General features: G+C 35.8%; 1 protein-coding gene across 3 annotated transcripts in view; it reads right to left on the bottom strand.

Moving 5' to 3' along the window:
* The window catches only part of LOC105831359 (solute carrier organic anion transporter family member 74D), a 154158-nt gene that overhangs the window by 11633 nt on the left and 127618 nt on the right, over nucleotides 1–14907 (bottom strand). For all 3 annotated transcript variants that reach the window (XM_036288789.1, XM_036288787.1, XM_036288788.1), the window contains 5 exons: nucleotides 14441–14563; nucleotides 5551–5715; nucleotides 3346–3541; nucleotides 1202–1352; nucleotides 209–452 (listed from right to left, as the gene is read on the bottom strand). In XM_036288789.1, the coding sequence (XP_036144682.1) occupies nucleotides 209–452; nucleotides 1202–1352; nucleotides 3346–3541; nucleotides 5551–5715; nucleotides 14441–14563 (879 nt within the window). The remainder of the gene's footprint in view (nucleotides 1–208; nucleotides 453–1201; nucleotides 1353–3345; nucleotides 3542–5550; nucleotides 5716–14440; nucleotides 14564–14907) is intronic.

Genomic DNA, 14907 nt, shown 5'->3' on the forward strand with positions numbered 1-14907 from the left:
TCCTTTATTATCGTAGTGAGACAACATAGACTTCGAGGAATTTTAATATAAAATTTAGTAAAATTATATTACAATTTTACTAAAATTATATTACAATTCTTCGTAATATATGAAGGTCCCACTACATGATTTTGATAAAAAAATAAATTCAAAGAGAAAATTCTCTTCTATTTTTGTTAATAAAAAAGATGTCTTAGTAAGCAATTACCGAACAAGCCGATGGCAAACTGTATCAAGCCGAGTGCCATAGCTTTGTCCCTGGGATCCACGCATCGCAGAATGAGTAACATAGAGCCCACCTCGCTCGTTGAGTGAATAAAAACGAAGATCGAGAACAGGAGTATGTAGATCCAAAAATTACTGCACTTCAGTGAGCAGTAACCGATCGACGCTGTGCTTACTGCTTCCGATAATATCGTTACGTTCTGTCCGATGCATTGACAATTGTAAAACTGTGAAGTATCAAATATAACGTCATCAGAAGACTGATCATAATTGTTCGTGCCTCGCATATTGAAATCATTACTGCTGAAAGAGACGTCATTGTTCACAATGTACACGGAGAGGATTTATTCTTACGATTTTTCCTACAAATCCTGCTATATGTGGAACAATATTAATTATAGTTTTAGTAAAATTTTAATAAAATTGAATCAAACGTATTTTAAATTTTATTATATAATAGATATTAATAAAATAAGAGAAAACTACATAAAATTCTTTAAAATGCCCACGATTACTATGATTTTGATGGTAAATTCTAAGAGGAAATTTTCTCCGTATATATTTAGGCTCGAAAAATTACGTCTCATTATTAAGGACTCAAAAAGTAAAAGAACGAAATAGTGCGTTTAGGGCCGGTTGTTCCAACTTCTTGGTAAATTTATCTATCAGATAAATATATGTTTGTCTTTATTTATTCAAGAAAAAAAATGAAGATAAACACATGCTTACTTGGTAGGTAAATTTACCAAGAAGTTGGAACAACCGGCCCTTAAAGTTATCTTTTCATTTCAACCGCGACGTCTAAATATCATTTCGCAAACATATATAAGCAAGAGAGTTTCCAAATTCGCTTTGGTCTCCAAACAATTTCGTAACAATCAATGTTTTCAAGCTGACGATCGATTCAATTATAGTGTAATCTCTCTCGGACAGACATGTCCTGCTGGGTGCCGGGTTCTTACCACTTAACACTTACCGATGCCACTTTGCCGTCAGCAACCGTATAATTCGAACAACCGGCATGGCAAGCGGAGAAATATGTTTTACCGTCGGCACCGCAGATTGGACTAAATTTGTTCCGATCACAGTCACAGGTAGCCTCGCAGGTCGGCTCGAAGCTGGAAAGTCTGCGGAAATGTAGGTCGTTCGTAAGTCAGCGCCACTTTAAACTGGACTATGTCACATTTTAAATTAACCGTCTGTCTTGCTTATTCAAGATAACTCATTCTGACATGAAACTAGATTAATAAGTTTAAGTGAAAATTTACTTACTTAATTTATATTTACGTAATTGTGGAAGAGAATAATATTCGTCAAATTAGTTAAATAGAGAAAAATTGCTCAATATTATGTAACATTAATTTTGTTTAAGCAAGAAAAACGTTAGCTCAGCGAATATAGTTCACTAATCAAAATATTAGAAATTATGTCTCAGATGTTTGCATAGTTATCTAAACAATATTTTGCTTTTAAACCAAACGCCTTAAAATTATATTATATAATAAAATTGTGAAACAAAATAATTAAAATATGAAAATTAATTTTCTAATCTTTAGACTCTACAATGTTTATAATATACACTGAGAAGAAAGTTGTTTGCTGTATTTCAGTTAAATATATAAAACACTTGAAGAAATTTAAATCAATTGAAAATTTTTTTCTCAATGTAACATAATAATAAATAAAAAGTATGTGTATGAGAAAGGAAGAACGAGAAAGATAGATGATAGAAACCTCTGCAAGAAAAAAGGTTTGTTTTTCTAGCAATTTACAGCCGCTCAAGAATCAAAATAATTAAAATCAATTAAATCCTACATATTAAATCTAAAGAAAGATCTGCATTTGCCCACGTTGAACGAGTGACATGGTAATTGACGGTTTGTTGTTCCGTTCAACGAGATATGGTGTTCTAGATTGCACAAAGTCATTGTCGAGGTTTTCCCGCTTTCGCGCCGGCTGGGCAGATAAAACGAGGGATCCGAATTGGTGGAGCTCCGAAACGTATGTATTTAGGGGAACTGGGAGATATCGTTGACTTTTAAATAAGAGGAAGGAAGGAAGGGGTGATGGACCGCGCGTTTCCGATACATCTATTTAGGATGCGCATTCTAATCGGACACGCATTCGGACACCTTGTCTTTCGTTAAACATCGGCCGTCCGCGCATTCGAATGCGCGAAGGGTGTTCGACAATCGCGATAGTTTCGTCGCGATGTTACTAACATGAGTCGTACGCTTTCAAAGACATCCGTCTGGATGGAATATGAAAATGCAAAACGGATTCATGTTACATGATGCATTGAATCCGAGATGGAGTCTGCGTCTACAATGCTCGGACTCCAATTGCTAATGTTAATATTATTCCAGATTTCTCTTCCATCTCTCTACATTTTATTTTAATAAAACAAAGTCTCAATAATTTAAAACTAAACTACAGAATTTTGTTAGACGTTTTGTCATTTTTTCGATACTAGACAAAAAAATTTTTTTAATGCTTAAGTTAATTTCACTGACACTCGATTACGTGCACGTAATACTGAATTATAAATTATAATATATTTCGTTATTTATATTTAAAGAGGTTCTCTAGCTTAAAAGGTCAGGAAAAAGTCTTGTAATTTTCATGTCTTTTAGCACACAGAAATTTGTGACTGTTATCATCTTTTAAATAATAAATGATAAACAATTTAAATTAAACATGCTTGACTAACGAGCTATTAATACGCTTTCAATATCACACATTTAAAGAAAATTATAAAATTCATAAACATTTCATATTCTTATATAAAAATAATATGATAAAACTACTTTATCTTTTTAATTTTCAACTTTTTAAAGTACTTATATTTTATTCACGACTAAATTACTTAAAACTCTCTTTTCTATAAGACTCGATGCTATTTCAAAAAAGTAAAGAGAAAATTGTACGGTAAAAAAATTTTTTTAATATTAAAAAATTCCTACATATATAAAAAATAAATTTATCCTCAAAATTTGAACAGTCTCTTCCTATATTATGGAAGATTAGAGAATCTCCTTAATATACGTTTGTATGTCGATAATTTTATCCATTTGTTCGTAATGAAACAAAGTTTTCTTTTAACATGTTGAAATCACTTACCCGTCGGGATGTGACACGAGCCCGGCAAAGTCGTCCATCGGACAACCGATAAACATTAGCACGCCCATGCCGATCGCGTAAACGACCGCGGTGAAGGCGATCCAGGCTGCGACGAATCTGGCATTAGGCTTCACCCTCAAGATAAAAAAGCCGCTAATTACGATGCCCAATCCCATCACTAGAATCCCGCCAACACCTACAGAAAAAAAATTCGTCGCTACTTATACGATCGTTTGAAGCCATTCACCTGACGATTCATGTTCTGCGTCATAATCAAGTCATGGGAGTTCAAGGATGATGATAGTCAGTTTATTAAAATAGACTTTATTAATCAAAAGTCAGCACGCTTGCTTGTTAGACAAATAACACATTGCTTTCCAGATACTTGAATAGTAAAGTATGTATATCATGTATATCATTATCTTATGTAAGGAAAAAAAATAGTTAACAATGTGTCATTATTAAAAATAGAAGTATCGAATGACCACTATTAATCGCTTATATTTATTAAATTAATAATCTATTTTTTAAGTACAAAATTAGATTTTCTGATTTTTCACTAATTATGTCGACAAAATATAATGGTTGGTTATTTATCATTTTCTTTATTTTCATGATAATTTATCCGCTTCACCCTTTAATAAATAAAAAATGTTCTTTTAATGTTAATCAGAATTTGAAATTAATTTATTGTCGCTAGTAATTAAAACCAAGAATAAACAATTTTTTAGTCGACACTAGCAATTCTTTAATAAAGAATAAAGTAAAACTTTAATAAAGAATTGTCAGTTTGTCAACTAAAAAATTGTTTATTCTTTTAATGTTACTTTTTTGCGTGAGTTACAGGAATTATTCCATATTATTTGATATATATAACTCTTTAATTTATTTTATTTTTTTGATGTACAATAGAACTAAAAAGAGAGCATTTACAAAAAAATATGTAAAAGTTGACATAATACTAAAGACTATGAGAAAATGTTCTACTTGAATGTTTATTAGTTTAATAAATCTTCATTACGCGGAAGTAACTACGGAACAATTTGAAATTGAATCTAATAACAATCGCGCAACAGCGGTAGTTCTGCTAAATTATTCGCTGAATAATTTGGCAGAACTACCGCTGTTGCGCGATTGTTATTAGATGCGACTATAGTTTAATAATCGGGCGAGCGTAGAATGACGGGAAGTGGAATGTAGAAACGGAGCGCAGCCTTGTTCTATGGCTGGCGCCAATTACTCGACGGACAATGTCATAAATTAGCGCGCGCACGCACGTAGAATAAGATAACCGTACAATTAATACCGAGATATGCGCCGAGTTCGTTCCACCGTTTATATCGAACTATTTGTTATCGTTGCACATGTAGCCAGACCGCAGCCGCTCGGAACATCTTTCATCGCGCCATTTTAATGTTATTTATTCATTACGATTCCCATTACGGTTACGATTTTTCAAGTAAAAATAGGAAGGAAAGAGAAAACTAAAAATTTTGTTGAAAATTTCAAAAATAGAATTTCCTCTTACAGTTTACTTTTAATAACGGTAATCGTAGAACAATGTATACACATAATAATTTTTATTATAATTAAATTATAATTTTAATTATACATTAATTTAGTTTATATTTATTATAATATATTTAAATTCTAGTGCACTTAAATATAAATTATATTTAAATACACTATAATTTAGATATAATTTAAATTTTACTGAAATTGTAACAAAATTCCTCGATGTCAATGTTGTCTGACAATTACTGTAACTTCGAGGCTAAGAGAAAATTCTCTTTATGTATACGTTCTTTTCTCAAGTCGCACGCGAAACGACGAAATAGCAATAATGCGAGATTATTCGGTTTGATTGGCCGACAGATTTTGTCGCAACTTCCTGCACGTTCCGACGCGGACGAAGTGAGAGAACACTTTTTTTTTCCCCCGTGAGCGAAATGACACGACCGTTCTGACGTTTACGTCAAATTATCCACTTTGCGCCGTAATCGCGACGGACATCCGGCGGCGAAATCTTGCGACGTCGCCCGCCCGATCTTTCGTTCGGTACGAACGTCGTCGCGCTGTGTTTACTCCGGACGCGATTCATCTCTCACGGTACGTGCGTGTCATTAGTAATATAATTGGGGGAAGGCGCGTTTCGGGGAGTCCCCGGGGAGTCCCGTTCGCATGTTCGCGATTCACGATAATTACCTGAGATCATGTTCGCATGATGGGCCGGTAGGCGAAATTGGGTCTCCAGGTACTTCGGCAGGAAGGTGTAGATACCGGCGATCGGCAGGATGTGTAACACGCTACTTGCGGTTCTGAACATCAGTATGTCATTCTTCAGCAGCCTTTTTACGGCATTGGGAAAATCTGCAACAGCATAAACGATGTTGTGATCCAGAGCCATTGATACGGGAATGCACGCGCGCTTGCGCGTGAACGCGAGAACTAACATCAGATCAGTGTCCGTGAGCCTCTACGTATTCATTAAAGTTGTCATCGACTTCCGACACGGGCGGGGCGAAAGAGAATTGCGGCATGACAGCCAGACATTGTCGAGTAATGAAGAAATATTTACCATCGATTAAAATGTAAATCGCGTTCCAGCCTCCTTGTCAGAAGGGAACGCTGGAAAATAGATATAAATCTATCGAGTCGACTAACAGCAATAAATCAACCGGGACTGTAAAAAAATTATGTAGAATTATATAAATAATATTTGTAAAATTACACAATTTATAGTGGAAATATGAAGTTTCTTAGTATTTTTATTTCTAATTGTGCAAATTTTTCATTTAATATAAAAATATTTACACAATTATTTCACTATTAATTGTATTTTTCACGCGTTATTTATGTAATTTTACATACTTCTTTTACAGTGGGCGCGCGTATACGAGATGCTAGGTAACTTTATAACGAAAAACTTGATCGAACTCCACGTTTCTTTCGAAATTTTTGAAAGTTCCTCAGAAACGTCTTACTCATTATGCTACTTAGCAGAACCGTATCTAGGACACATGAGGTGCCCAAGATTGGATCCTGAGATGAAACTAACTAAAAAGAAAAATTATAAATACTTAAAAAATTTTTATGGTCCGAAATGCAGCTCAGATATCGGTGAACTGCATTTGCAAGTGCATCCATAGTGGGAGAAAGAAGGTGATTCAGTCCCGTGAATACGCAGGTGGTCAACCAATCATGAATCGATCCAAAATGCTAAAAGTAATATGGCGACGAACATTTGAAGTTAGTGGTAAACATTTGAAATACACGTTACGTTTAATTTCGCCCGGACTTGATCTTTCAAACTCTTCTGCTTCTCACAGTATCAAGATTTTGTTTAACTTATTCTTCATCTATAAATTCCTGTATTTTTAACATTTTTATAAGTTTTTCAATCATGTCATTCCATATTTGAATCTTGCGGGTGTTTTCTTGGATCGATTCGTGATTGAAATTTATTAAGAATTATTTAAGATCGACTATGGTACAAAAACGATTGTTTACTCTTTCTATAATTTCCACTAAATATAAAGTTAGTAAAGGTATTAATTATGATGATTTAATCAGTGAATGTGCTGAAATAAATGCCAGGAAAGTGCAATTAAAATTATTATTTTCATTCATATAGTAATATACACATACACACGCACACGCACACATACACACACACACACACACACACACACACATATGCACGCACGTTTATGATTTTTGACAATATATACCTTTTACCTTACTTTTATTATTTCTCTTTCAAAAAATTAAGAGAAAAATTAAGGGAAAAATTTAGCCTAAAAATAAAACCTTGCTCAGAGCATATGAAAAGTTAAATATAACTCTGCTACCTAGCCTATGAGAAAAACGAAATCTCGGATCACATCATATTAAGGGAATCCCAGAGCCAACACTTTTTATTAGAAAATATTTGTGAATTAGGTTTATAGAATTCCAGATTCTTTTACACAATTAAAGTATGTATAAGAATAAAGAGGACAAAAAGCAATTTCATATTAAAACATTTTTTATTAATTCTTAAGTGTTAGAAATGCTAGTGTTAGTGACATGAAGTCGCTCTTGCTCTTTTTATTTTTGTGCAAACTTTAATTGTGTAAAAGAATTTTTAATTCTGTAAAATCATATTTCAAAGATATTTTATAATAATAACAAATTGCTCATTAAAAAAGAATATCTTTTTTCTAGACTTTTAATCTTATTCCAACTGCACAATACTGTTCGTTATGTATTGTCCCTGAGAGAGTGTGGCCTTATTTTATCGTTAATTTTGTATATTAAATAAATATTATCGTAAAGTGGTAGCAACTATCGACAGTACGAAAAGTAATTTCTTTTTTCGTTTTTTTTATACAAACTCGATTATTCTCCCGTATTTTTGTTCCCGTATTTTAATTCTATAAAAGATTTTTGCAAAGTCTATAAAGCCAATTAGAAAATTAGTTTATTTTGAAAATATCGGTAAAACAGACGGCTTTAGGGTCCCCTTAATGTTCAACGAGTATACGAGGGTCATCGACTCGAGAGATGTTACACGTTTCATGGGCGAAGGTTACGCAGGGCTCGGCGATAGTTCTAGTCGCGATCCAACTCCGCAGATGTATCTCGTGGCGAGCGAGCGACCAAGAAAGAGAGAAAGAAAGAAAGAGAGAGATTCACGCATAGCCACGATTGCCTCTTACTGATCCCGGTCTCTCGTCCGATCTCTCTCTCTGTCCCTTCGAGCCGCGTGCAGCAGCCGTATATACTCGTCCTCTGTGAATCTGACAGAGTTGCCGGGTCTACCGCGATCTGCCGTATATTTACGAGCTCGATTACGAGGGGCGAGCTAATTAGCCAGCAATCGGGCCTCCCCTCTCCGCGTTCTTCTCTCGAGAGGATGCGAGAGGACTCCGAAGATGATCGTGGTAGAAACAGGACGGAGGAAGAGATCGGAGCTGGGAAAAGAGAAAGGGACAAGGGACTCCGTGCTGTACGATTCTGCGTTGGTAAGGCGCTGGCCGATTCGCTGGCGGTTCTAAGCGAGTTTAGCATTGACGACGACGACGACTACTACTACTACTACTACTACATTCGCCGGCAGTTTTTTCGGAATCAATGTACAGTGAAGATCGATGCGTCGCGTGCACTTTTACCCGCGCTGTTGGCCAGACAAACGTACACCGCTCGGCAGACCAAACGTATTGACCCATTGAAGCATATAGACCGACTCTCTATAGGAAGCTATAGCCTAGCCAGGATTCTAGTTCCCCGACGATTAATGACCCTATCGCAATTGAAATGCACGAAATTATTCCCGAGACTCGCATTTGCGCACCTCTCGAATCGATTTACAGTCTGTTCTAACGAGAAAAATGTTCACGATTTTCTCCTTCCGCTCTTGATAGGGTATGCCGTAAAGCTCAAAACGGAATACGTTTAGCTTTTCATGTATACCGTAGAATTTAGAGATAGAAATGGCGGTTTTTAAGTTAATATATTTGGAACATATCAATCTTTTGATGCACGACTCGAATAATTCTTTCTTTTATACTTTGTTGATCATTAAATAGTATAATAACTATTATTAATCAAATACTATTGTAAAAAATTTTTTGACGTCTCTTCACAAATTATTCAGAACAAGGAAAAATTTTTATTGGCGGTATCGCGAAATGTTAGAAATCCTTCAATAATTAAAAATAAAAGGTGTTGTGAGCAGTCATACATTTTTATTTTTTTTTAATTTATAAAAACTTGAAAAAAAAGGTTTCCCGCTTAAAGATTCAATCTTCAATGAGCAAAGCGAAAAAATGATTAATTATTTTGCAATTGAAAGAAAAGCTAAGTAAATGCTTCCAGCCTCCTTTTACCGAGGAGCTTAATTTATCTGCTCGGACGAGTCGAGCATCTTTTTCGCACGATACTGTAGAAAGTGTACAGTACGTGCGTAACCTTGTGCGTGCGCGAACGCAGCTATGCTCCTAGGACTGTCTAGGAGTCTTCTAGGGACTCGCATGAGAGGCCAGCTAGGTGAGACTAGTCGTGGCAACTCCGCATAGGAAGGTCCCACAGACCATGAGTAGACAAACGTGACTAACATTGCGCTCCGAGTATTATCGCGTATGTACAGAGTACCCTTTAAAGGTTCAAACGTGAGACACCACGATCGCTATCATATATATTTAAAAATTATATCCTTTCGTTTCAAACAGATGTTTTACTTCGCCGATTTTGCAACCGCGAGCTCCATTAAGCAAGCGTTTAACGTGAGAGGTATACAAATCGATGTGATCGGTGCAAGAACATATGCAGAACGTAGCCGCATAAATGTTATACAGTTTCTAATTGCGATCGTTAAACTTGACTGGTGTTAAATGATTAGATAAAAATTGAATCTGATTGGTGCACCTAAGATCAGCTGATGACATTTAAATATTGCAAGACGATATATATCTTTTAAATGTATCATAATAAAGATTTCTCTTCGAATTGTTCATGTAATTCTTTAAAATTTTTATACACAAATATTTTAAAATAAATTTAAAAAGGTAAATTATATTATTTTAAATTGTTAATCATTAATTTATAAACTTTTAGAAGAGATTTAGAGACACTTTTTAAAAGCGTTGGGAAAGTTTACATTTTTCTAGAATTTTTTGTACATGTAAGTTTTGAAATGTTGTAAGATTTCGAAGATTCTACAATTTCTGGAGAAAACATGTGAAATCTAAAAAAAATTGTAACATAAAAAATTCTTGAAAATGTTATAAGAACTTATTTTCATTTTTTTCAGGACAATCGCCATTAATTCGATACATTTGGTTTTCATACTTATTATAATTGAATATAAAAAAAATTATAATATTGTAATTATAATTTTTCGATCTTTTCATTACGTAATTTGATTCGCTTGTATCTTTACAGCTATATGCGTAGTACGTTCCGCTTGGAAGCAAGCTGCGCCTAAAGCGCGGCGCTAAAATATTCGTTATAAATATGCGAAGGCACGGAAACTCGCTTTAAACAAAATGACAGCGTCCGTCCGACAATAAATAAAACATTAGAAGAGACGCGGGTTAAAAGTTAGATAGTTAAAAAGGCTCGCACGTAGGCGATCCGCCGAATTAAGCGCGACGGTGTTGGCAATGCGGCCCCCTGACTCCCCCGTAACAGAGCGACGTACAAGAGAGACGGCGAAAGAGAGAGAGAGGGAGAGGGCGAGAGGAACACAAAACATAGAGCGCAGAAAAAGAAAACGAAGAGAGCGGTAGGGGAAGAGAAAGAGAAGAAAAGAGGATCCAAGGCGAGGGACACACGCACGTTAGTCCGTGTGCACGCGCAAAACGTGTACGCGCGTGCGTGTCCACCACCGCCTCTATGCATGACGCGTGACCGTGAACTTGCCCCACCTCGTGCACGAGTCGGTCAGTCATTATTATTAACGCACACACGTAGAGAACGGCGGCGGCGACGCAGCGCGTGTGCGCTCCCGAGACACGGGGTACACGCACACGCAACACACGCGACCGTTTACGCGGACGCACGCGTGAACGCACCGTCCTCCGCGGGTGAGGGTCCGTTAAAGGAGCATCCGACGATTTCAGGGCTTTCCGAACAAGTCAAGTTACTACAGTCGCTTAGCTACGCCGGCAGCACGGCAATTGAGACGGAGGGTTTTTGAAAATCACCCGGGAACACTTGTGTGAAAAAATATATACCTCCTTATAATTTCGAAATTGTATATATAACTATAAAAGTTTGTTTTTACACGCTTGCCCCCCCCCCCCTTTTCGTTTCTTATTATTGCATTGTACTTTGATTATTTAGCATTTAAATGTGAACGAAGAATTAGAAGAAATATCGTAGTAGATTTTTATTTTTTAAATAAAAATTTAATTTTGGAAAGATTTAAATATTAATTAAGGTAATAGATTGAATAACACTCTCTTCAGTTATTTTGTTTTTAAATAAACTTTATTAAATGGAAACATTTTATTTAATAAAACTCCATTAAATAAAATTAAAAAAAAATAATTAAGTGAGAATACTTTAATAATAAAACTCTATTAAATAAAATTTAAAAAAATAATTAAATGAGAGTACTTTATTTAAGTACTTAACGAAAAATATTATATTTAAATTAAAGTCTCTTTAAAAAAAAAACATTTTTTGCAATTTAAATCTTCTGTTGTCTTATGTATTCTATTCAATAATAATTTAATTATTTAATTATTAATATTTTCAAACAATATATAATACACACACACACACACACACATACATATAGGGCTTCAATATAAACACTCATTAATTCGATAATGTAACCAATTTTCGTTAATACTTTGAGCGGGGCGCGCTTAAGAGACATCGGAGGATTAAACAGGTCAAGGTGATTGGATCGCAAACGAAGCATGAAACACCGTCTTCAAAGAGCCACTTCTGGGCAGTACAAAGTACAAGTTCAGCTGAAAACAGCGGGAGGAAGATTAAAAAAAAAAAAGGCAAACGCGCAGGAATCTAATCAGGGACGAGGCTGAGATTATTCACAGTCGCCGAATTTCACGAGAGAGGTCGTTCGGGAGAGAGGAGAGATTCTCCGCGGGAAGAGAGAGCCTAATCGTGCGGCTTCTTTTTGTTTTCCTCCACAGCTATACGGGCGGTGTCGAAATCTGTGAATCTCCAACCGTACTTTCCCGATCGGTGCCGCGTACACGTGTATTTATAGGCGGAGGCGATACCGATTTTCTCCGGCACCCAGATCCGCCATTGACCTTGGACCGCCTCGGAGGCTTATCGCCTCGGAGATCGCGTCTCGTTCCTTCTTTTTATGCGAATAGAGCCGTATGTGTGCATTATTCGTCAATGGCGGACGCGACGACACCAATATCGGGACCTCGAGCGGCGGAGATATCGGTGCAGCTGCGGATGTGGCGTAGTGATTCATCCTGCTGCACGTCTCGATTCGTCGTTGGAGAACGGGGGCGATTTAAACGCGTAGGTCGTTGTAAATCGAACATCTTAACGCGAATGGCGGAGCCTAACTTTTCCGCGCGGCAAATTATTTTAAAAAGTCTGAAAATAAATGTTACGCGCAAGCAATATTTGCACGATGAGTCGCACGTATTTTTCTGCATTTTTTGTAATAAATCAAAAATATAAAGAGTTTCGTTTAAATCCTCATACTTTTCTCTCTCTCTCTCTCTCTCTCTCTCATCATGGTAAAATAAAAAATCGAATTATCACGAAATGAAATCAAACGGCGAGAAATTAAAATAACAGATTGAAAGGGAATCGACGAAATCTATGGTTATTTGAAGAGTGCCGATGTATTGTTACCTTGACGGGCAATGTAAATATGTGCATAAGAGAAAGCACTATACGAGTCGTAGGCGAAATCGCTCGTCGTGAGCTCCCGATTAACTCACGAAGAGCACATTGTCTCGGGCTTCTATTTGCATTCTCGTTAGCCTTCGATCCGCGGCGCTACGGCAAGTGGCAGGGCGTGCAGAATTTCGCCTTTCGTCGCGAACCTTTCAGCGCGCAACGAAAACACTTGCCGTTAAGCATGGAAATATAATCGGCAATCACGCGAAAGGTCCGCGTTTTCTTTCTATCGGCGTTCATTTTTTTTCTTGTATATTGTACCCTCTCTCACGTGCAACTGAAGTGTTTTTTTCCCGCAACGATCAATACGTCCATTAAATAAATAAAAAAAGTTAGCAGATCATTCTCGTTCAAGCGTCGAATAATAAACAATTTGTTTCAGAAAAAATCAAACAATGAAAATAAAGAATATATATATAATAATAAATTACAATATAAAATAAAATTTTCCACGAGAACATTCCTAAACGGAAATTTTCTTCTCTTTTTAAATGGAACTTCAATATTAATAAAAGTTATAAGTTTAAAGCTTGTTCTCATACTTATTATAATATGACGTTCGAGAAAAAATTACTGTATTTATACAAAGAGAAATAAAAAAAAATGTTTCTTTTCAGAGCAATTTGTAAAATTTTATTAATAAAAAAGTGAAAAAATTATTGTGTACACTTTGAATAATATGAAATATTTTCTTCTTTACTTTCATTATTAATATAAATGGTACATGTAAAATTTTATGGGATAAATAGACAGTAAATAGAAAATAATTTCCGCAAAGAATCAAACAAATTCAAAGATGTTTTTTCAATAGATTCTCAAAATATTAATCAAATCTTACAATTTTTTATATCTTACCATCTTTTTATACATCTATTATATGTCCAAATAAAAATTATCTTATTAATAAATAATTTAACAATAAAGTTTTTTGTTTTCTGAAAGTTTAATAACTCTTTGGATTTGTTTGGCTTTTGTAGGAGATCCTTAAATTGCATTTCCCTGGAAGAAACTTTTATAAGCTCGCGAACGTACAAAATAATCTTTAAAGGGCTTTTATATTTTCGAGTGTGATGAACCATAACGGTCAAGCATATTAAGATCAAATAAGTTTCAGAGAATATTCGTATTAAACCAGAAAATACGATCTCGCCGTGCACACATATTTTAATATCTAGATTTATTTGTTCAAATTTTAACGCTTAATCAATTTCCAATGTAAAACAGCTGCATGCCGATTTATTCGCACAGCAGCTGCACGCGAAGTTATCACATGCAGCAGTTCGCTATAAATGCTAGTACGAAGTATAATTAAGCGTCAAGATACCGCAATCGTGAAGATTGCAATTACAGAAAGACGGAAAGAAAGCGCAGCCGTAAACGCGACGACATATACAGCGCGAGCTAAATTTACACGTGCGCGTTATGGCAACGAGGATAAATTGATATCACGCTCCGCCCGTTATCCTCCTCGCTCCTCGAGGACTCCTCCTCGAGATGGTTCGCACACGGGATCGCGAGACGAAAAGCGAGAGAAAGAGAGGGAGATAATGAGAGAAAGAGAGACGGGAACTGCCGCAAAGCAGCTTACGGCGAGCCATAAAAACAGATTAAGTTGGCGCGGGATCTGATGCCCTGGCGGTCGAAAACGGCGACCAGCCTGACGAAAGAGATCGGAGGTGCACACATTCCCGAAGGATAAATCAGGACTTACCTCTCAAGCTGGGCTTTTGAGAATCTGGCCGTCGAGGGGGTGTTCGGCTTGTCGGCAAACGGGTCGGGAATGCAAACATACCTATGCTGACGAGCATCAGCAACGCGGATATTAAAACTAATCCTGAAACATCATAAAGGATCAGTATAAAAGGAAAGTTCTTTATAATTTCAAAGGGGATGGTAAACGACGTCACCACACGATGGCAAATTACAGGTACAGTAAGACACACCAATTATTCAAACAGACAAAACTGACTTATTAATTTTACATTAATTATCCGCACAAAAGTTTTCAATAAGCATACGTACCGAATGTTATTGTATATATGTTTATATGTATGTCACGTCAACTTACATACGATATAATTAACATTTGTATAGATTATATGCGATTATAGAAGTATTTTAATTTACCTTTTCATACTTTAAATATTCTAATACGTAAATTTATATCTTGTTCTTTAC

This window comes from Monomorium pharaonis, chromosome 6, assembly GCF_013373865.1.
Source record: "Monomorium pharaonis isolate MP-MQ-018 chromosome 6, ASM1337386v2, whole genome shotgun sequence".
In the NCBI taxonomy this organism is placed as follows: domain Eukaryota; kingdom Metazoa; phylum Arthropoda; class Insecta; order Hymenoptera; family Formicidae; genus Monomorium; species Monomorium pharaonis.